The sequence below is a fragment of the Corvus moneduloides genome, chromosome 23 (genome assembly GCF_009650955.1).
Source record: "Corvus moneduloides isolate bCorMon1 chromosome 23, bCorMon1.pri, whole genome shotgun sequence".
NCBI lineage: Eukaryota > Metazoa > Chordata > Aves > Passeriformes > Corvidae > Corvus > Corvus moneduloides.
Window position 1 is genome coordinate 4,722,211 of NC_045498.1, and position 22,586 is coordinate 4,744,796.

The 22,586-nt window shown below is 49.5% G+C and overlaps 1 protein-coding gene across 5 annotated transcripts in view; it reads left to right on the forward strand.

Annotated features, from left to right (window-relative positions):
* Positions 1-22,586, forward strand: part of CSMD2 (CUB and Sushi multiple domains 2) — a 350,153-nt gene that overhangs the window by 61,718 nt on the left and 265,849 nt on the right. For all 5 annotated transcript variants that reach the window (XM_032132060.1, XM_032132059.1, XM_032132058.1 and 2 more), the window contains one exon: positions 9,062-9,174. In XM_032132060.1, coding sequence (XP_031987951.1) covers positions 9,062-9,174 — 113 coding nt within the window. The remainder of the gene's footprint in view (positions 1-9,061; positions 9,175-22,586) is intronic.

A 22,586-nucleotide genomic window follows, 5' to 3' on the forward strand; every position in this document is an offset into this window, starting at 1 on the left:
TCAGGGGAGCTGTTCAGGTGACCCCAGCCCTTGCAGACATCAGGAGATGGTGAGGGCTGGATGTGAGCACTGCAAGCCCTGGAGCGAGGGCTCCAGGTAAATGAGACCTCAGATGGCTCTCAGGGCTCGCTCCTCCTTGTCAGAGATGGCTCATGATAAACACAACTGATGCTCTGCTAAGAAATGCTCTCTGGAGTTCTGTATCGGGTTTATCATCTCTTTGTGCCTCTGTGCAAGAGCTGTGTAAAGTGACAGAGCCACAGCCACCTCGAGTCATTCATTTCAGACACAGCTGCCTTCATTCCTGAGCAGCAGTGACAATCCTAGCACCAGTGGGGAGTTTTTTGGGATCAGAGGGAGCGAGATGAGATTTTTTTAGCAGTGGAGGGGGGGAAATTGAACCAACCCATGGCGCTGGCTTGGTGCTTCTCGTTTTTAGATTGCTCTGGGAGGGAGCAGGGCTGGTGTGAGGAGGGTGAGGGCAGCACAGGGAGGTTTTGGCTGTTGGCTCTTGGTTGTCACCCAGGTGCTCTGTGACGAGGAGGTGGCTCCAGGCTGGCCCTGCTTGGGTAAGAACCTGTCCCAAAGGTCTCTGGACTTAATACAGAACCAGATCTTCAAAAATAAATTCCTTTTTAACCAAGAGATCCTGCCATCAGTGAGCAGGAAGGAACCCCCCTCGTGGGGTTTGGTGCCAGGACGGGCTGGGCAGTGCAGCAGTGGGGGAAAGGCAGAGCACTGGGATGTGCTGGGAATCCCTCCCAGGAGCCGGGATCAGTCCTGCCCAGAGCCCAGGAGCTGCTCTGCTCCCTGGGCAATTCCCTTATCAGCTTTCCCAGCTGGAAAATGTCCTAATCCCAGAAGCACAGAAAGCTGCTGGCCTGAGCACTTCTCCATCCCGCCTTCCTTGCGTTTCAGGCTGTCTCAGACATTTAACCTGTTCTTCGGGCCACAGGACACTGGATTTCTGCACTGGAGGGCTGCTGTGAGCCCTGGGATTCCCAACACCTCCACTGTGGCAACACCTGTTTGTTGTTCCCCACTTGCCCTGTGTTTAGCAGTAAACAAATCTTGTGTGATTTCCAGGGGGTTCCAAGAACTCATTTCTCCCATTGACTCGATTTCACACCCCTGGTGGCTTTTTTTTCTTTTTTTCTTTTTTTTTTGAAGAAAGACAGAAATAACCCAAATCTGCCAAGTTCTGAATTGAAGCCACTGAGCCGTGCTTGGGTTCTATCCAAACTTGTCTTTGTTTACTTGGAATGTCAGCTCGGATTTGCCAGGGGGTGACTGAGATTTGATGAACTTTTCTGTGAATTTGTGTTTTTCTTCTTTGTGGTTTGTCATAACAAGGCTGAGAATAGAGGTGCCAGAGTTGGATTTCATGGAATTGTGGAAGGGTTTGGGTGGGAAAGGACCTAAAAGCTTATCCAGTTCCACCCCCATGGGCAGGGACACCTTCCCCTATCCCAGCTCCTTCCTGTGCCGGGACCCAGAGGCAGCTCTGCAGGTGGGGTCTCACCTGAGCAGGGCAGAGGGGACAAAATCCCACTGCAACCCCAGAAAATCTTGGAAAAATGAGCGTGGAAGGGACACGAGAAAAATAATAAATCACATCCGACTCCAGGGTCTTCCCACTCCATTGCATTGCATGGAAAATCAAATTTATTGAAATTTGATGCTCTGTACCTGTCCCCAGCCTGAGCCGTGAAGGCCTCGTATATCTGAGCTGGCTGTGCTGCCTCTGGGCTCTATAAATAACACTTTTCTAGCAGGAATTGACCCAAACCCTGCTTTAAATGAGTGGAGAAATCCATCCAGGCCGGGATTTATGAGCTCTGTCACTGTCCCCTGAGCCCGTGTTGGTTAATGAAGCTTTGTCAGTGTCAGAGGTAAGCAAAGGGCTCCGGGCCTTGATGGATTGTGCTTGGCTTGGGGAAGGCAGGGAAGTGCAGCTGATTCCTGAGACTGAGAACTGTGCTGGATAAAATTCCTGGGAAAATTGTGGGTGTTTATGGCACTGGGAGAGGTTAAGGGACAGGAAAAACTGGGGGGTTTGCCCCTTGATTGTTACTGTCGTGGTAGGAAAAATAAAAGGTAGTGAATGTCAGAGCCGGTGGATTGGATTAGTTTGGAATCAATTCTCCAGCAGCTGGGATGGCTGGGATGGGATAAAATGGGCCGTGTGGGGTTGGCTGGTGAAACAGGGGAAGATCCAAGGAGTTGCTGGTGCTTGGAGCACTCCTGTGCAGGCATTTGCTCTGTGCCTGACTCCCAAACAAAAGCAGTTTGCCTGCGAGCACAGATCCCTCCACCAGGCTGGGTAAATCCGAGCGGGAACTGCGGCTGCTGTTCTTGTGTCGCTGCAGGATCCTTTTAAGCTGGTTGAGAGTTGGTTTTATTTGGTCCAGAGCATCATTTCAGCCTTGCAGGGATCCAAATGAAAGGACAACTGTCTCAGTGACACCAGCGAGCTGTGCCTGGCGGACAGAGCTGCCTTTTAAGTGTCTGCAGCGTTGGGAGCTGGGAGTGCTCTCAGATCATGCTCTGCTTGTTTTATTGATGATTAATGAGAGTGTTCATGTTAATGTGCTCTGAAAAAAAGCTGACATCTCACTGTTACTGTGTTTTTCTTTCATAAATACGGGGAAAATCTAACGGAGCCACTGAGGGAAGAAATTCCTGCCCCAGCCAAGCCTGAGGAAATGCCAGGAGAGAGCGAGCTGGCTCCTCAGGTGTGGCTTTTATCCACAGCCACTGGAAACAGGGAAAGTTCTGAGGGAAAGAGAAGGGATGAGATGCGTGAGAGAGGCTGAGGCAGCAGCACCTGGGGTACAGCCAGAGGGGATCAGCCAGGGCTGGGAGGAGGAGGAGGATGCTGGAGGGGCTGCACAGCACAGGGGGGGCACTGAGAACCCAGGAAGCCTGGCACCCAGCGAGGGGACAGCCCCAGCCCTGCCAGCCCCAGTGGCCTGCAGGTACCACAGCCCTGCTGCCCAGGGCTCTGCCAGCTCTGCAAAGTCCTAAAGGTTCCCTGGGGATCTGGCCCAGCATTTGGAGGAGATCTTAAACCCCTTCAGGATGAGAGATGATTTCTAAAACGAAGACATTGTTAGGAATGACAAGATGTTTTCTTTCCCCATAGACACTTTCCCCACCAGCAGCTGTGTCTTTACAGAAATGATCCTGCCTCCTGTGCCGAGATCTGAGGTGGGATGGATCCCTGTGGGGAAATTCCCTGATCCCGTGGATTTGTGCTTTTGTTCTTGGTGTCCTCCATGCCATGGGGCAGCCTTGGGGAGGACATCTGTGAGTGACCCCAGCTCGAGGCTGTTCGCAGCTTCCCCTGAGAGTTTAAATTCCAAACGGGCATCCATCTGTATTCCTGAAGGTGTTCCCCCTGCAGCAGCTGCGCTGCGACGCTCCCACATCCTTCATGACACCGAGGAAGTTGGAAATGTTGATTAATATCACTTTCCTCGTGGCCATTTTTCAGATGCAGCACCCGGCCCCTTTCCCTGGCTCCAGTATTCCCTCCTTGCCCTGTGCACCTGCACCAGCTGGACAAGGCACATGAAACTGGATCAAAGTCACTTGGAAGTCATGGGGCTCTTTGTGTTGGCCCCAGTGGTGATGGATGAGTTGAATGCCTCATGAATTCAGCTTTCAAACAGCTCCAGGTTGGCTTTGCCCTCTTTGCTGGCAGCGTTGGGAGAGGACTGCTCATTCCAGGCTTTCCCAAAGGACAGCTCTCCCTCTGAGCTGTTGTTTTCTCAACACACAGTGGCAGAATCACAGGATGGGGTAGGTTGGAAGGGACCATCAGGAGCTGGACTTGAAGGATTCTTGTGGATGATTCCAACCCTCAATATTCTGTGACCGCAGAGGCTCAACTGGTACCACCTCCCTGCTCCAGCACGGCCATCCCAGAACACAGGGCACAGGACTGAGTCCAGAGGGCTCTGGAATATCCCAGTGAGGAGACTCCAGCCCCTCTCTGGGCTCTGTTCCAGTGCCCACAGTAAAGTTCTTCCTCGTGTCCAGGTGGAGCTCCCTGGGCTCAGTCCCTGCCCGTGGCTCTGGTGCCACTGCTGGGCCCCTGGAGCAGAGCCTGGGCCCTGCTCTGACCCTCCCTGCACCCAGGGACACCCAGGGACACCCAGGGACTGAGGGCCCCTCTCAGCTGGGGCTCCTCTCGAGGCTGAGCAGCCCCAGCTCCCTCAGCCTTCCCTGGGCAGGGAGATGCTCCAGGCCCTTCCTCATCTCCCCAGCGCTCCAGGAGCTCCCTGTCCCTGCTGTGCTGAGGATCCAGAGCTGGACAAGCACCCCAGCTGTGCCTCCCAGGGCTGGGCAGAGGGGCAGGATCCCCTCCCTCAAACCTGCCTTAAAAGGATCATTATCCTGGGGTGGTGCAGGGGTGCCAGGCTGGCACTCAGGGAAGGGTGCCATTTACCCTGCACACAGCAAGGAGAGTGCCTCATTTGATGGGAAATTCTCCCTAATAGGTGCCTTTAAATGACAGGCAGGAAAAGCTCACCGAGCTATGGGGTGTTGTAATTTAATGCTGGGTTAAATGATACAATCCAGTGCATTTTCATTAGATGTTCTGAGACACTTCTCCAGCATTTATGCTTTAAAGGCTGCTGGATTGCCAGCTGCAATAACTGTTTTGATTGCAGCCTGAGCTGATGGTGGGCATCCTACCAGAAAAATAATGGGCTGGGCTTTAATTATGGCACCTGCACTCCCAAAGGGGCGCCTGCGTCACCGGGAGCGGGACAGTTGTGCTGCATCCAGAGGGATGGGATAATGTGCAACAGATGGAGCCGAGGGTGTTTGGAGCAGGGCTGGGCTGTCCTGGCTGCCTGTTGGGGTTTGGGGGAAAAAGAAACGTTCAGGTGTGGCTTGAAGCTGCTGAGCAGAGCAGTCAGGGGGGCTCTGGCTGGGGCTCAGCTCCTTTCAGGGGTGGATGGGGCAGTTTTCCATCGGTGGTGTCACACAGGGGAGGCAGGAGGGATCCACTGAGGGGCTGGAGAGTGTCCAGGGAAGGGAACAGAGTTGGGAAATTCCTGAAGGAGCTGGGAAAGGGGCTCAGCCTGGAGCAAAGGAGGCTCAGGGGGGACCTTGTGGCTCTGCACAAGTCCCTGACAGGAGGGGGCAGCCGGGGGGGTCGGGCTCTGCTCCCAGGGAACAGAGACAGGAGAGAGGAAACATCTTCCAGTTGAACCAGGAGAGGTTTAAATTGAATATTAAGGAAAATTTCTCCATGGAAAAGGTGGTCAGGCCTTGGAACTGCCCAGGGTGGTTTGGAGTGCCCACCCCTGGGGGTGTCCAAGGAATTCCTGGACATGGCACTCGGTGCTCTGGGCTGGGGACAGGGTGGGGATGGGGCACAGGCTGGACTCTGATGATCCTGGAGGGCTCTTCCAGCCTCAGTGATTCTGGGATTCTGTCCTGTCTGGTTCCAGGCTGAGCCTTGGGCCAGGTGGGGGTTCTCACCTGTGGAGGGTGCTTTTCACTGCCACCAGCTCTCCCAAACCTGTCCCAAAGCAGATTTATCTGTCCTGCTGCAAACTGGGAGCCAAACCAGCAACGTTTGCAGCGTCTGTGGCACACCTGGAGCAGAGCACGAGGGATGCAAACAGAGCAGAGGATTTCTGTGTTGATTTGTTTGGATATATTGATTTTTTGCAAGGGCAAGCTTATCAAGTGGCATTTCTGGCGCTGGTTTCGTTTGGTTCCTCGCAGCAGGAGCAGAATTAAGCCAATGAAAAACACATTGCAAATCTCACACAATCAGTGCTGGCTCCAAGCACGTTAAGGGGATAATCACTCAATAATCCATTTGGCCAGAGGTACAGAAGGAATGGAATATGATTATTCCTGCTGTTATTACTGCCCTCACCTTCATAAAAACAAGGAATGGAGTTCGCTGCTTTTTTGCCTTGTTAGTGTGTGTTTTTTGATTGCTGCCCTAAAGATCAGAGATGGCAGAATTGCTGTTTGCTGGGGAATGATGCCATGTTCTGTCTGCCATTCCCGTGGTTTAAATTGCTCTGGCATGCAGATTCAAGGAGGAAGGCAGGAGAACAGTCACCAGGCAGGGATTCCTGCCAATCCTGGCCCTCCTGGGGCTTTGGAAAGCAGAGCTGAGGTTTTGAACGTGGACACTGGTAAATGATTGTTCCTTCAAGGGGACGCTGCCTGGGCTCTCACTTGGACAAGGACATCAGAGAAGGAAAAAAAAAATCAGTTGTGTGCATTAGTTGGAGGCTTAGGAGAAGTGGCTTTTATGGTGACTTCAGTGAGAATAGGAGCAATTCCAGCTCGTTCCCAGCACGGGATTTCACCACAGGAGCAGCCAGGGAGGGCTGTGGGGCTGAGGGTGGGAGGTGCTGTACAGATATTTTCCTGATTGAAGCAGCATTTCCTGCTCCCTCCTGACTGAGTGTGGTTTTAGCACCACTGATGGAGCCACGCTGGATGTTCTGTGGGCAGAGAGGGGCGGGGGAGCAGGGTTTGGTGCCCTTTGGTGCTGCCAGGCTGCCCATCCTCCTCTGCTGGCTCTGGGCACGCTGGGGACACACGAGGATCCTCTGAGGAGCAGTGCCTGCAGAGCTGCTTGGCTTTATTCCTTTCTAGAGGTTCAAGAAGCCCAGAGGTTCCCCTGGAAATTGTCTCCTCAGCCCATGTGGGCTCTGTGGAAAGCCTGAGAACAAACTCAGTGACAATTTCATGCCCTCGTGCACAGGCACTTCTCTTTTAAAGCCCTGTAAGTAGAAAATACCAGTTGTGTTGGAATAAATGCTGCAGGGCAGTGTTGTTTCGGGTAACACTTAATTCCTGTGGCTCCTTGGGGACAGCAGCTCTTCCTTACAGGTAAAGGACATGTTCGTGTTGCCCTGAATTAAAAGCAACATCTGCAAAGTGAGATCCTCTTAGCACAGGGACTGTGAGCAGAATCCACGATGCCAAAAGCTCCGTTCAGATCCACTCTGGGTAATAAAAAGCCCAGGCTGCATTCACAAATCCCTGAGTGATGGTATGGGCTGATCAGGGGAAGATAAATCAGCAGGTTCTGCTCTTGTTAAAGCTGGTCTGGGCATTTCCTGGATTTTTCTGAGCGCACGGATGTTTCAGCAGGCCACTCTAATTAAACTGCCAAATTAATTAATAAAAACAATGACACTTTTACTCAGCACAGTAAAAACCGAATCCTTACGGATCCTGGAAGCTTTTATTGATAATAAACAGGAGCAATTGTCCTTCCAGCTTGTCCAGACACTGGGTTTTATGCCGAGGGCTGGTCAGTGCTGCTGTGCTGACATTAGAACTTTAAATCATGGGCTGGCAACTCTGTGAGCTCTGCCAATAACTGGAAATTTTGCTTCAATAAAGTTCTCAGGCAGAGCCCGTCAGCTCTCATCAGTCAGAGCTCAGTGTGTGTGAAATAATATTTAGGTTTGCTAAATGAGAGCCAGAGAGAAGAGGAGGGAAGTTCTCTTGCTGTCTCTGGGGGCTGCTGATGAGTTTAAGGAGGAATTGCTGGGGCTGGGTGCTCACAGAAACTTAAATGGTGCCCCCCAAATTTGGATTTGTTCTGTGGGTGCCTTTTCATTCCGTGTGAGGAGAGAAAACACCCTGAACTAAGTCATATTTACAGGTATTTCTTAAAGGGTCAGAGAGCTTTGTAGCGCAGGTGATCCTTTGCCCTCCTGGCAGAAAGTCTGGCTGCTGTATGTGGGATAAACCTCGGAGTGTGTTGTAAGAAGCTTTAAATTCTCTTTTTTACTGTTTATCTCGTGCTGCTCCTGCCCTTGGGAACCCTTGAGCACTCTTGATCCTGAAGGATACTGAGTTCCTTCAGTTCCTGCTGCTCCCGTGGTTTGTAAAGCTCTGGGTTTGGGGCAGCTCAGGGATTGCTCCTGGATTCCTGGCCTTGGTAATGGCAGGCAGGAGTCCAGTATGGGATTTGTTGAGGGTTTGGGATTAACGAAAACCAGTAATAAACAGGCTTTTATAATAAAATCAGGTGTCATTTAGCCCTAAGTCCATGAGGGAAGCAGGTGGGAGGACAAGACACGAGGGCTGGGAGTTTTTGGATTTGTCCAGTTCCGTTTTGTTCTCTTCACTCTGATCTGGGTCCGTGTCCTGGGCAGTTCCTGCAGGGCAGCTCCCACATCCTGTCACGCAGTGATTCCTTGGCTCTGGGCTTGGGTGTTTACCTCAGGGGGGAGGTGGGAACCATCCCACTCTTTGCTGTGCTGCATTTGGGATCTGTCCCCACATAAAACCCTCATCCTTGGCCTTGTGCTGGCAGGGATGGCTGGGTGAGGGTGGGGAGGATTCCTAGAAACTCCCAGCCTTATCCACTGTCCAACTGCAGAGCCAGCACTCCGGAGGCACCACATTAAAGGGCTTTAATTAGTTGCTAACATCCATTTTTTGCCTGGTAGTGCAGTTTGTAGAACGCTTCGGTCACTTGCTGATATTTCTACTCCAGGGTTCTCAAAAACATTTTAAGCATCAGTGAACAAAGCCTTGGGCTCACTCAGCACCCCAAAATCTCTCTCCCATGGTGCGGATGGGGTGGGTTCTGCTCCAGCATCCCAAGGCTGCGTTTGGGAGCGCCCCAGGGCAGGCGTTGGTGACCAGGCTGTGAAGCAGGGAGGGGTTTGGGACAGGACCAGTGAGGAACCACAGGAGCGGAGAGCTGCAGGAGCAGTCCCTGCAGTGGTCAGGGAGAAGGTGGGGAAAGCCCAGGATTTGCTGCTCTCAGGCTGCCCTGGTGTCCAAGTCCTGCAGCTCTGAGCTCCTTCCCCAGGAGCGTGGTGGGATCTGCCCCGCTCCTGGTTTTTTGTAGGGCAGCAGTGCTGAGCGTGACCTCGCTGTGGGGTTTTCTTGGGCAGTGCTGAGTGTGACCTCGCTGTGGGGTTTTCTTGGGCAGTGCTGAGTGTGACCTCGCTGTGGGGTTTTCTTGGGCAGTGCTGAGTGTGACCTTGCTGTGGGGTTTCCCAGGGTACCAGTGCCGAGTGTGACCTCGCTGTGGGGTTTTTTCCAGGCTGACAGGATTCCAGCTGCCTGCTCCCATTGTCAGCACCGGCCTCGTGCTGTCCCTGTGGCTCGTCAGCGACTACGCCGTGAGTGCCCAAGGCTTCCAGGCCAGCTACGAGGGTGAGTCCAGGAGGGGCTGGAATTGCACCTGAATTTGGCTGGGGGGTGGGAAATGAGCTGTACCAGGATTTAGACATCTGTGCCTTGTTGTTGTGTAATTTAATCTGTTTTTTCAGTATTTAAATTGCTGGTTCCTTCCAGCGTGGTTTTGTTTTTCGTCTCAGCCATCCTTTAAACTGCACTCTGAGTGAATGTCTGGGAAGGGTGGGTGATGTGGGGGTGACAGTGGGATTTCCAGGAGCCACGTAGGCACCAGGATATTTGAATTACTGCACTTTTTTTTTACATTCTCTTTGCCCATTTGTTATTTTGCTTTTCCCTGCCCCTGCCTCCTCAAGTCCTGAACTCAACCCCGTGTTTGCTGCCATAAACGATGCCTGGTGGTTGTGGGGTGAAGGGTTGTGTGTGAAGGCTCCAAACCCTCAGATGCTCTGGGCCCATGGAAGCCTCGGATATCTGGGAAAAGCTGTTTTCTGGTGGAAGTCAGGTCATGATGTTCCGTGCTGCTGCTGGGGGAATGACAAATTAACCGTGTTAAAATTCAACTTACGCCGCTGTTGATTACTGAACCTAAAATGCTGTTCAGCTCCCCATAAATGTTTTTTTTTTGGAGTCCTTAAAATTATCATTAAGGCTGAGAACTTCTTGGTAATGAGTCCAGCCGGCCAATTAGCCCGGACATTCAGCCAAGGAAATGCCTTCACTGACACGATGGTGGAGCCTCTCAGCATTTCCTGCTCTCAACAATTAAATTCTGTTCAAAACCCTCTAATTTCTGATGAAAACCTCTGCTCTGCCTCGAGGCACCGAGGCACTGGGATGGTTTTGTCTGTGCTGGAGCTCACAGGGGCTCAGTGGGGGCAGCAGTGGGGGCAGAGCTGGTCCCAGGATCGTCCCACTCATCCCCATAAGGCCGTGGAGCAGCTCTGGGTGTTCCCAGGGGTGGTGCTCCCTGGGGAGGCTGTGGGGGACAGGTGAGGATTTTGGGACGGGTGAGGATGTCAGGATAGGTGAGGGTTTGGGGTCAGGTGAGGGTTTGGGGTCAGGTGAGGATTTTGGGAGAGGTGAGGCTGTCAGGACAGGTGAGGATGTCAGGACACGTGAGCTCAGCACCTGTTGGGAGGAAAGACAAATCCATTTGCAAAACCTCTGCTTTTTCCCCCCGAATTATTGCAATTTTCTTCAGATCTGCCCATTTGCAAACCCTCTGCTGGAACATCTGCCAGCCTCTGTGTGAGACCACGTCACTCCCAAATCCTGGGACAGAGGACACGCAGCTGCTTTTGCACTTTCTTGACATTTCGAGTTCATTTTTTGGCATTTACACACAGCTCCTTGTACACTTTGTAATGGTTTTTTATTACCTCGATGCCGCAGGAAATCTTGTACAAAGGCTCGCACCAGGGCTGCCCTTTAGTCACACGCGTTTGAAATGATCTGGAGTTTATTTGACTGGTGATTAGGAGGCTTTCAAGGCTGTAACTGAGGGGGAAAATAAATGTATTTAAAACTTAACCTGAGCCAGAGTGACAGAGAGAGCGTTTGGGTAAATCAGAGCTCTATTTTGAGGGCGGGAGAGGGGTTCGCTTGCTCCAAGTGCCGCTCTAAACCTTCCCCAAAGCAAAACATTCGCGGTTTGGGTGTTAAGTGAGGCTGAAGGAGGTGATAAATGTGGTTTGGATGCACGGGCCGGGCTGCTGCTGGAATGCTGCTTCAGTTCCTCGGGAATCTGTGACTCCGGGAAGAGCCTGTGACGGGATAATTCCCGTTGAAAGGAAGAACAATGCATCAGAGTCCTGCAGTAAATGGCTCCGTTCTGATCCGCTATCAAAGGCCGCTCATTGTTCTCCTCCTCGCTCGGAGCAATCGTTGGGAAATGCACCAAAAGAAACAGAATTTTAAAATCGGAACGAAAGCTCTCAGGAACTTTTTGAAAAAGAGGACAGGAAGAAAGTGCAGTTGGAGGCATCAGAGTGGCACAAAAACATTGTGCTCACGGTAGTGTCTGCTCTGCCCTGACCCTCTGGGAAACGCGTCAGCTGAGGCTGGTGTTACCTCGGTGAACATTCTCCTGTCTGCACGAAGAGATCCCTGATGCCTTGAGCTGGCCACCTAAAAACAGAGGCTGGACAAGAATAAGAGAATAAAAGGAGGTGTTTATTGCAAGGGCCTTCAAAGGGGCACCCTGGGCAGTCCAAAGGCTCCAGCCAAGATGGACCCCGGGTCATGGGTTCTTCACCCTTTTATCAGTTTGGTCCATTTGCATATCAGGGTTAATTCTCAATTATAACTTCAGTTCATGATGTAATTACCCCAAGTTTGCCCCCCCTTTAGTTTACACATTTTGGGGCCTGGGACAATCTGGGTGTCCTTGGAGAGCAAACCTGGAGAGGTTTGTTATGTGTGACCAGTGTGAGAGAGCAGCAGCTGACAGGGCCCACGGAACTTCAGAGTTACACACCGGGCAGTGCAGGATTTGAAAACCAGAAAAGTTAAAACCTAAGGCATCAGCCTCAGCAGCAGGGTCTGGATGGGGACACAGCCACGTCCTGAGCATTCCTGGTGTGTTTGCTGGGCGTTCCCGGTGTCCCAGCACACACAGCTCAGCTGGACATGGCTCTGGAACAAGGACAGGCTGGGCAGGGCTGGAGAGCTGTGAAAGGACATTGTCACTGCGGGAATCCCAGGCTGAAATACCCCTCCAGGATCAGCGAGTCCAAGCTGAGCCATCCCTACCTTGTCCCCAGCCCAGAGCACGGAGTGCCACGTCTGGGCCTTCCTTGGACACCTCCAGGGATGGGCACTCCAAACCTCCCTGGGCAGCTCTGACGCCTGACCATCCCTGCCATGAGGAAATTCCTGCTGCTGCCCACCCTGAGCCTCCCCTGGCCCAGCCTGAGGCCATTTCCTCCTCCTGTCCCTGTTCCCTGGGAGCAGAGCCCGACCCCCCCCCCGGCTGCCCCCTCCTGTCAGGAATTGTAGGGACAACGTGGAGCCCCTGGAAGAGCAGAAGGGCAGAATGAGCTCCAGGATGAGCTCCTGAGCTTCCCTGGAAGAGCTCCAGGAAGAGCAATCAGGAGTTGCTGTGTGGCTTGAAAATCTGGGAATGCACCCCCCGGCTGCCCCCTCCTGTGGGGACACCATGGAGCTCCTGGAAGGGCAGAACGAGCTCCTGACACTGCCGAGCTGCTGCTCCAGCCCCAGGTGCCAGAGGTGCAGTGAGATTTGAGGAATAACAGCTCCAGCACTGCCGCTCTTCCTCCTCGACCTCGTGGGTTTGGGACTTCACTCCATTCCTGTGCTGGAGGATCTCCCTTAACCCTCTTTTCCTCCTTGTGTGACCTGCTCATGTCTCCTCCTTTCCCTGCTGGCTCGTTCCTGCCTGCTCTCCCTGCCTGCCTCTCCTGCTCCCCATCTCCTGCTGCCTGCTGGCGTTTCCCTCCAGGTGCCAGATCCCAGCGCAGAGCTGGGCAAAAGGCAGGGATTTGGTGCTCATTCCCCTGCAGGCTGGGAAAAGGCAAAGGTTGGTGCTCCCCTGGCCCAGCCCAGCCACCTCTGAGGTGCAGAGCTCTGCCAGGGCTGCAGAGCTTTGGGGTGAGGGCACCGGAGGTTTGGTGGCTCTCCCCAGATGTGGCACAGCTGGTTCTGCACCTCACCCTGCTGAGTTCGCAGCTTCCAAGTGGCCCAGCAGGCTCAGGGTGTTCCTTGTTTGGGAATTCCTGTTCCTAGGTGCACTCTGAGCTGCTGTGGGGCTTGAAAATCCAGGAAGGGGCCCCCCAAAATCCCATCTGGGGAGAGGAGACAGGCTTAGATCAGCACAAATCACTGGATTTAGTGGCTGGTCTGGAAAAAGAAACGAAGGCAACCATGGCAGGAGCACTGGGAGTGAAAATGGTCATCTTTTTCTCAGGGAATTGGGAGAACAGAGAGAATTTCATTTCCATTTCAATAAAATACTTTGATCTGAAGGAAATTTTATTACTTAGGAGCTTCTAGGGAGCGCAGGCAGTTCAGGGAGCTCCATTTCAGCACGTCTCATTTAGAAAATATTGAAATTAAGTGCTTTCATGCTTTCAGCATCCCTAAATTTGTTTTCTTTCCCCATTAACTGTCCCTTGAATTCAACATGATTTCCTAATTAGCCCCGTTCACCCTCAGACTGGGGGATTTTTCCTTCTTTTCTCACTAAAGGATTCTTCTCCCAAGCCCAACCCAGCTGTGGAGTCCTGAATTTCCTTTCAGCTGCAGAATTTTGGAGACAGCTATAAATAATCCCAGTTAAATTTGACTGGGACGTGAATCCTGACAGCCTCATCTGGTGAAAAATCTTCCTAAAAATGTCGAAATGCCCATTTCTTGCTGGCCCTGGAAGATGAGTGAGGCTGGGCTGCAAAGGGAATGAATTCCTTTCCCTGCTGCCTCACACCTGAGGAATTCACTCAAAAGAAATTGGGCAAGTCTGGGACAATGAGAGGAAAAGTGAAACAAATTGCACAGAAATAATAAATAAAGCAGGGGATGGAGGGCAGGGAGTTTATTTGCTCACTAATGAGGGGATAAAAGAAGATTAAATTATTAAATTAAATTCAGTTGTTATTAAATCATCACCTCTGGATGCTGAGTTAGACCCAGAGGGTGACAAATAAAAAGGGAGTTAAAGAAAAATAAAATCACAGAATTGTTTGGGTTGGAAAAGATTTCCCAAATCTGACCTTGGACCAGTCCCCACCTTGTGAAGCAGAGCAGGGGTTGATTTTCATTTCTATCCTTGTCAGGACACAGTTTATAAATCTGTCTGTAGAAGAGGGATATAAAGAGATATATTAAAAAGGGATAGAAATATTTTATATATATATATAAAAATATAGGGGAAAAAATATTTTAAAGGGGTACAAAGGCATATAAATAACTACAAATATGGAAAAATAAACAAATTATATTTTAAATATAAATATTAAAAAGTTTATTATATATAAAAATATGCTATAAAATATATTTTAAAATAGAAAATTTATATCAAAATATAAAATATTTTTAAAAGAATAAAGAATAAGAAATAATAATAATAAAAATAAAATAATAAATAAATTATATAATAAATAAAAAATAAAAATATAATAAAACAAGATGATATAATGAAATAATAAAATGTAGTGAAATAATAAAAATTATATAATAAGAAATAATAAACATATAACGAATATTAAATATAAAAATAAAAAATCTATAATTAAATATATATTTATAAAAATATAAATATACAGATTATAAATATAAATATTTAAATATATTATGGTTTAATTGGAACTTGATATAAAATACACCTGTATTGAAGTCAAATATAAAAGAAGAGGGCTCTGTAAAAGCAGAGGGGCCCAATAATGTCAGACACAATTGTTTTAGGAATACTCAACTATGGAACTTAGAATTTTAATTTTAGGGTGGGATTTTTTGTGGTGGGTCTGGATTTTTTTTCCCCAAAAGCAAAGTTCATTCCAAAGCCCCTGGAGGGACCCAGGGCCCTTTTTTAAAGGGATACAAAAGGGTGTAAATGCCTCTAAATATAAACCAATAAGTGAATATTTCAAATAAATACAAATATAAAACACACATCTATTTAAGGAAAATATAAAAGAAGAGGGGTATAATAATTTTGGATGCTATTTCGTTAGGAATCCTTATTTTTGTAACTCAAAGTTTGAATTTCAAGGTGGGATTTTTTTTTGGTGGTCTGGATTTTTTCCCCTCCCCAAAAGCCAAGTTCATTCCAGGGCCCTTTTTGTAAGTGGTGCAATAAATATCAACATAAACCATGGAGTAAATACTTCAAACAGAAATATGGATATAAAACACACATCTAGTTAAGTGAAATAGAAAAGCAGAGGGATGCAGTCAAATGCTATTTTTTTAGCAATCCTCATCTATGTAGCTTCAAGTTTGAATTTCAAGGTGGGATTTTTTGGGGTGGCCTGGATTTTTTCCCCCTGAAAGCCAAATTCAGTGGGAATTCCTGGAGGGAGCCAGGGCCCCGTTTTAAAGGGATACAAAGGGATGTAAATCCATACCAATATACAGGAATAAATGACTATTTTAAATCTGTATAAACTGCACATATTGGAGTAAACTGTAGGAGAAGAGGGCTCCATAAATGTTCTTTTAGCAACCCTCCTCTTGGTAACTTTGACTTTTAATTTTGGGGTAGGGGTTTTTTTTTAGGGTCTTGATCCCCACCCAAAAAGGAGAATTCAGTGGGAATTCTTGGAAAAAGGAGAATTCAGTGGGAATTCTTGGAAAAAGGAGAATTCAGTGGGAATTCCTGGATGGAGCCAGGGCCCTGTTTTAAAGGGATACAAAGGGATGTAAATCCATACCAATATACAGCAATAAATGACTATTTTAAATCTATATAAACATAAACTGCACATATTGGAGTAATGTAGAAGAGGGCTCTGGGCTCGATAAAAGTAAAGAAATGCAATGTTCTTTTAGCAACCCTCCTCTTTGTAACTTCGACTTTTAATTTTAGGGTAGGGGGGCTTTTTAGGGTCTTGATCCGCCCCCAAAAAGGAGAATTCAGTGGGAATTCCTGGAGGAAAAAGGAGAATTCAGTGGGAATTCCTGGAGGGAGCCAGGGCCCTGTGGATCCCTGAGGAATTCCCGGGGGTGAAGCTTTTCCTTCCAAGACATCGCCTTTGATTGCAGCTGCACCAAATTGGCTCAGCAAACACGCGGGGCTGCTTGAAAAGGAACAATTAGGGCTGCACGAGCACTGCTCATTTGAGGGAATTAGAGGCGTTTCAATCCCGAGGGAAACAGCCCCGAGGAAACGGAGCTGCTTGGGATAAATACTCGGCTCTTTCTCAGGCACAGGCGGCTCGTTCTTCACAGGCTCTTTCGCAGAGTTGTGCAAACAGACGGAGAAAAGACAATTAAACGCTGCTTTCAGTCGCTCCGGGAGCGTTCCTGGCTCTGGGATTTGGTGGGATGCTGCTGCACTTCTCCCTTTTCCCAGCTGGTGTTTGGCTTTGCGGCCGCAGGGGCTCCGTTGATGGATCAGTTCAGAGTTCTTGTTGGCTTTGGACGCTCGATAATGAAGATTTTTCTCTACAAGTGGCCCGAGTGAGCTGCTGGGTTGGATGGACCGGCCCTGGCCTTGGAGGAGGAAAACCCAAACCAAATAAAGCCAAAATAAACTGAAACCCACAAAGCGAACGAATTAAAAACCCACAAACCCAAATAAGCTAAAAGCCACAAAACCAGTCAAAACCCCATAAATCCAAAGAAACTAAAACCCACAAACCCAAATAAACGAAAAACTACAAACCCTAATAAACTAAAAAGCAGAGACCCGAACAAAACCCCACAAACCCAAATAAACTAAGAACCACAAAACCTAACAAATTAAACACCCACAAACCCAAATAAACTAAAAACCACAAAACCTAACAAATTAAACACCCACAAACCCAAATAAGCTAAAAGCCACAAAACCAGGCAAAACCCATAAATCCAAATAAACTAAAAACCCACAAACCCAAATAAGCTCAAAACCACTAAACCAGACAAAACCCATAAATCCAAATAAACTAAAACCCACAAACCCAAATAAACGAAAAACTACAAACCCTAATAAACTAAAAAGCAGAGACCCAAACAAAACCCCACAAACCCAAATAAACTAAAAACCACAAAACCAAACAAATTAAACACCCACAAACCCATATAAGCTAAAAACCACAAAACCAGGCAAAACCCCATAAATCCAAATAAACTAAAAACCCACAAGCCTAATAAACTAAAACCCACAAATCCAAACAAAAACTCACAAACCAAAATAAACTAAAAGCCAGAAACCCAAACAAACTAAAATCCACAAAACCAAACAAATTAAAAACCCCAAACCAACCAAACAAAAGACACAAACCCAACCAAATTAAAACCCACAAACCCAAAACAAATGAAATCCCCACAAACCCAAACAAAAAGGCCACAAACAACCAAACTAAAGAACACCCAAAGCCAGCTGACCAAAAATCCCAGAAAACCAAACTAAAACCCCAGAAACCCAAATAAACTGGAAACCACGAACCCACACAAACTAAAAAAACCCCAAACCAAACTAAAAAACCGCAAACCCAACCAGCCCGAAACTCCATAAAACCAAAGCAAACTAAAAACCCACAAGCCCAAATAAACTCAAAACCACGAGACCAACCAAAAACCCCACAAACCCAAGTAAACTAAAAACCCCAAAGCAAACAAACTAAAACCCCACAAACCCAGACTAAAACCCCACAAACCCAAACTAAAACCCCACAAAACGAAACAAACTAAAACCCCAAAAACCAAACTAAAATCCCACAAACCCAAACAAACTAAAACCCCACAAAACCAAACTAAACCCCCACAAACCCAAACTAAACCCCACAAAACCAAACTAAACCCCCACAAAACCAATCAAAAAGCCCCAAACCCAAACTAAAACCCCACAAAACCAAACTAAAACCCCACAAACCCAAACTAAACCCCACAAATCCAAACAAAAACCCCACAAAACCAAACTAAAACCCCACAAAACCAAACAAAACCCCCAAACTCAAACTAAAACCCCACAAAACCAAACTAAAACCCCACAAAACCAAACTAAAACCCCACAAAACCAAACAAAACCCCCAAACTCAAACTAAAACCCCACAAAACCAAACAAAACCCCCACAAACCCAAACTAAACCCCACAAACCCAACCATAAGAACAGCCAAAAGCCCCACAAAGCCAAACAAACAGAGAAAGGGGATTCTCCAGGACCTCGGGCAGTGTGGGGTTTTTTGGGGAGGTCTCTGCCGTGGGGGGAAGGAGGGATCCCACTTTTCCAAGCCCACTGGGAGCACTGGGAAGTGTTCCAAACCTCCTCCTGCTGCTCCTTTTCCCGGGAAGTTGGCGTTGCTTGCTTTGTCTCGCGGTGGATCTTTGCAGGAGGGGGTGTGGTGTGGGATGCAGGGTGTGGGTAGCAGGACTGGCCCTGTGTTCCCTGCCCCGGCAGGGCTCGGGATTAGGGGCTTTTTGGGATCTCTTTGGACCCAGCCCATCCTGGGGTTCCGATTTCTGGGATTCTGGGGTTCTTTAGTAACTCTTTTACTCCGCTCTGCTCAGTGTTGGGCACCAGAAGCTTCCAAAGGATTGGGCAATTCCTTCCAGGACTTTCTTGGTTTAACAGGCACCATTTTTAACTCCCGTTCCCTCCGTGTTTTCCATCCTCTCCTCATCCGCTGTGCTCCATGTTCTGGCTCTGTGGTGTTCCCTGGGCCTCCCAGTTTGAGTCCCAGCCATGACCTGGGAAAGATTCCTTTGGTCTCCCTGGGGCTCATCCCTCCCTCCTCCTCCTCCTGCATCCCACAAACTGAGCTGGGTCGTGCTTGGAAAGGAGATTCCCCAGGTTGGGAGAGGAGGTTCCCCAGGTTCGGAGAGGAGATCCCTTGGGTTTGGAGAGGAAATTCCCCAGGTTGGGAGAGGAGATTCCCCAGGTTTGGAGAGGAGATTCCCCAGGTTCAGAGAGGAGATCCCTCAGGTTTGGAGATTCCCCAGGTTTGGAGAGGAGGTTCCCCAGGTTCGGAGAGGAGATCCCTCAGGTTTGGAGAGGAGGTTCCCCAGGTTCGGAGAGGAGATCCCTTGGGTTTGGAGAGGAAATTCCCCAGGTTGGGAGAGGAGATTCCCCAGGTTTGGAGAGGAGATTCCCCAGGTTTGGAGAGGAGATTCCCCAGGTTTGGAGATTCCCCAGGTTTGGAGAGGAGATTCCCCAGGTTCAGAGAGGAGATTCCCCAGGTTTGGAGATTCCCCAGGTTTGGAGAGGAGATTCCCCAGGTTTGGAGATTCCCCAGGTTTGGAGAGGAAATCCCTCAGGTTTGGAGAGGAGATTCCCCAGGTTTGGAGAGGAGATCCCTCAGGTTCGGAGAGGAGATTCTCCAGGTCTGGGAAGGAGATTCTCCAGGTTTGGAAAGGAAATTCCAGCCCTTTGGTGCTGGTGGAGGGAAGGTTTTTGGTGAGGGATCAGCGAATCCAGTGGCATCCCACAGCTCCTTTCAAAAGGACAAAGAGAATTCCTGGTGGGATGCAGAGTCTCATGGAAATCAGGGCGGGTTTGCTGTGGATATTGAGGGGTGTGTTCCAAATTTTGAAGTGTAAATGAGGTGCTAAATGCAAAATGAGCTCGGAATATTCATGGCAGCTTCCCATTTGGAATCCTGGAATGGTTTGGGTGGGAAGGGACCTCAAAGCTCATTCCAACTCCCTGCCGTGGGCAGGGACACCTTCCACGATCCCAGCTTGCTCCAACCTGGGCTTGGACACTGCCAGGGATCCAGGGGCAGCCACAGCTTCTCTGGGAATTCCATCCCAGCTCCTCCCCACCCTCACAGGGAGGAATTTCTTCCCAATATCCAACCAGAACCTTCCCTCCTCCAGCTCAATGTTACCAGCTTTCAGCAATTTTATTGCTTTCAAATTCCTCCTGAGTTTGAGAGGCTGCTCGTGGGCTGGGGCAGTGTCAGGTGGAACTCTCTGCCATCCTGTGCTGGTTGGAAAGTGGGGAAGTGATTCCTAAATATCCACTCTGGATCTTCCCTATCCCTATTCCTGAGCAGAGAGCTGTGCTCAAGCTGTTCATTAAAAACACAAAGTTTGTAGCCCTTCACAGCCTGTGGTGATAAAGCCACGGAGAAGAACAGCGTGGCAGGCTGTCAGATCCTGGATTTTGGGCTGTGCCAGCACAGGGCCTTTAATTTCCTTCTTTTCTGCAAGGAATCAGTCCCTGGGTTCCATGGGAAACCAGGAGAGCAGGGCAGGATTGTCGATACCCTTGAGTGACGGGGTTGTTGCACACAGGGCAGTGTCTGCAGGAGATGGATAATTGCATTTCAAGCACAGCCCTGCATTGATTCTGTCCCCAATTAAATGTTTTCCACCTCATGTCAAAAATTGGGCTGCCAACGGGTTTGCCCTTGAACAGGTTTTTCGTGGCTGCTCTTGGGAATTCTTTCCGGAGCCGTGTCCCTGTTTGCCGTCAGCCACTTGCAGCCTGCAGCTCCTGTTCCATTTCCTGTGCTGTGCATTGGAAAAGAGGGATTTGGCACAAATGGTCCCTGTTGGTGACGTGTGTGGAGTGGTGGATGGGAATCTGGAGGGAGAAATAGCGCCTGGATGGTGAAAATCCCTCACCTGGGCTTTCTATCCCAAATTAACCTGAATTCCTGCCAGTGCTTCGGGTCTGTGCCAGCACTGGGAGAACTGGTGTCAGCCAGTGAATAAATACCTTGGTTTGGGTCAAAAAGACCCAAAAAAATCCTCCTTCAGCATCTCAACAGGAGCTGTTGTTTCATGGACAACTTCCAGGGCACAGAAAGCCACCCGAGAAGTCCAAAGTTGGCTTTTAAATCCTGTTTTGCTGTTTATTTCCACTTCCCTCTGGAACAAAAAGGACAGAACAGAGCTGGAATTGTTCTCCTGGTCACAAGCACATTCCAGCCAGTGCCATTCCAGCCTCGGAAGGGGAATGAATGGCAAATTGGCGTGGCACGGGTGACTCAGTGATTTTTGCCAGCCTTGGCAGGAGCTGTGCGAGTGCTGCTCCCTCGGATGCGGATCGTGTCCAACAAATTTGGGATGCAGAACCCAGCAGACGAGCCAGGTGCATGCCCCTTGCCGTGCTGATGAGCTCGGGGCTGCAGCAGGTGCTCCTTCAGGCACTCATCAACCAAAAATCTTGATGAGAGGGTGAAGAAATAAATGGAATTGTAGCTGTGCTGGCTGCTGGATTTCCCTGGGAATTTGGGAATCTTGTTCATGAACCGACACTTCCTTAAGTGGGAAAAGGCTCCTGGGGCAGAAATCGGGGGTGGGGCTGTTTGCTGAGTTCGGTTCTGGATCCAGGAGCTCTCCATGAGTTCCCAAGGTCAAATATTCGTGGGGTTCATGCAGGAGCTGCAGCTGAGTGATCTTAAAAGCTCCATTTCCTTGGATTTTCCTGCCTGTGCCTCTCCTGTGGCCTGGGGTGACCCTCAGCTGGTGTAAACCAGGTGATTCCAAAGGATCTTCTTGGTGTAGTCACTTCATTCCAGAGCTTTCCGCAAGGTGGGAAGCTCACGTGCATTTTGGGGAGGATCCAGTGGATTTCCTGGGATACAGGATGGACCATGGGATGGCTGAGCTGGAGCTCCTCGTGGCCAGGAGCTCGAGGTGCTGGTCCTGGAGTGGGATGTTTGGAGCTGTGGCAGCCCGGAATCCCTGCCCTGGGAATGCCAGAGCTGCTCACTGTGGGATTCCTGTCCTGGACACCGGGGTTTGGTGGCTGTGGCTGTGCTGCTCCGACTCCTGGGTGTTCCCGTTGTTCCAACAAGGGCAGAGGGAAAACTTCCACTGAAATCCGTGTGGTTTTGGGATATCCTTCCTCCTTTTCCCCTCCTGACCCAGCCGAGCAGAGCCACGTTCCAGGGGCAGATGCTTTTCTCTCCATCAGGATTCCAGACTGCCCCAACTCCCTGGGGAAGGAAGAGTCAAACCTTCCCGTTCTTTCTCCCTCTTAGCCACACAAAAGATTTTTATTACTTCAACGAGCTCCCAGCCAATCTCTCTTAATATCGCACTAATTGATTTGAAGGCTTGGAAGCAGCAGAGCTAATTAGCATTTGCTGACTCAGCCCCAAGCCCCCCTCGCCTCCCGGCAGAGGATGGAGCAGATATTGACCCACGTTTGCTGCAGCCCTAAATGAAGTCGAGGGAATATTAAGTGTCTCCTATTGGCGTCGGATTTGCATATGCAAATGAGCCCAATCAGCGCTGGAGAGCGGCAGTGCTAATGCTCTGCAAATAGCAGCCTCTATTAAAGCATTTAAGCAAACTCAAGTGACACTCGCTGGGCTCCAGCACTCGGAGGTGCCACTCCAGGGTGAGGGAGGAGAGGCAAAAAGCAGTGCAGGAACCACTGAGGGATCTGTGGAGCTTTAATCTGGCCCACTTTGGTGCTTTAATTTGGCCCATTCTGGTGCTTTAATCTGGCCCATTCTGGTGGCATTTGGCAGTGGAGGGCTCGTTGTCCTTGAATCGGTGAGTTATAAAATATCCCAGATTGGGAGAGACCCGCAAAAATCAAAGTGCAGCTCCTGGACACCCCAAAAATCCCACCCTGTGCTTGAGAGCGTTGTCCAAGCCCTTCTTGGACAACACTTGCCAAACGTGGGGGTTCTGGATGTGGCTGGACAGGGAGAGGAGTTGGACAATCCCTCACTGCTGTCCCAGGGATGTTCCCTCTGGGCCCTGCATCCTTTTATTTCCTGCTGATGTCCTGGTTAACATCTTTTTCCATGTTATGGCTGCGTGGTGTTACCCTGCCAGGGATGAATAGACCCTGAGAGAAGGCAGC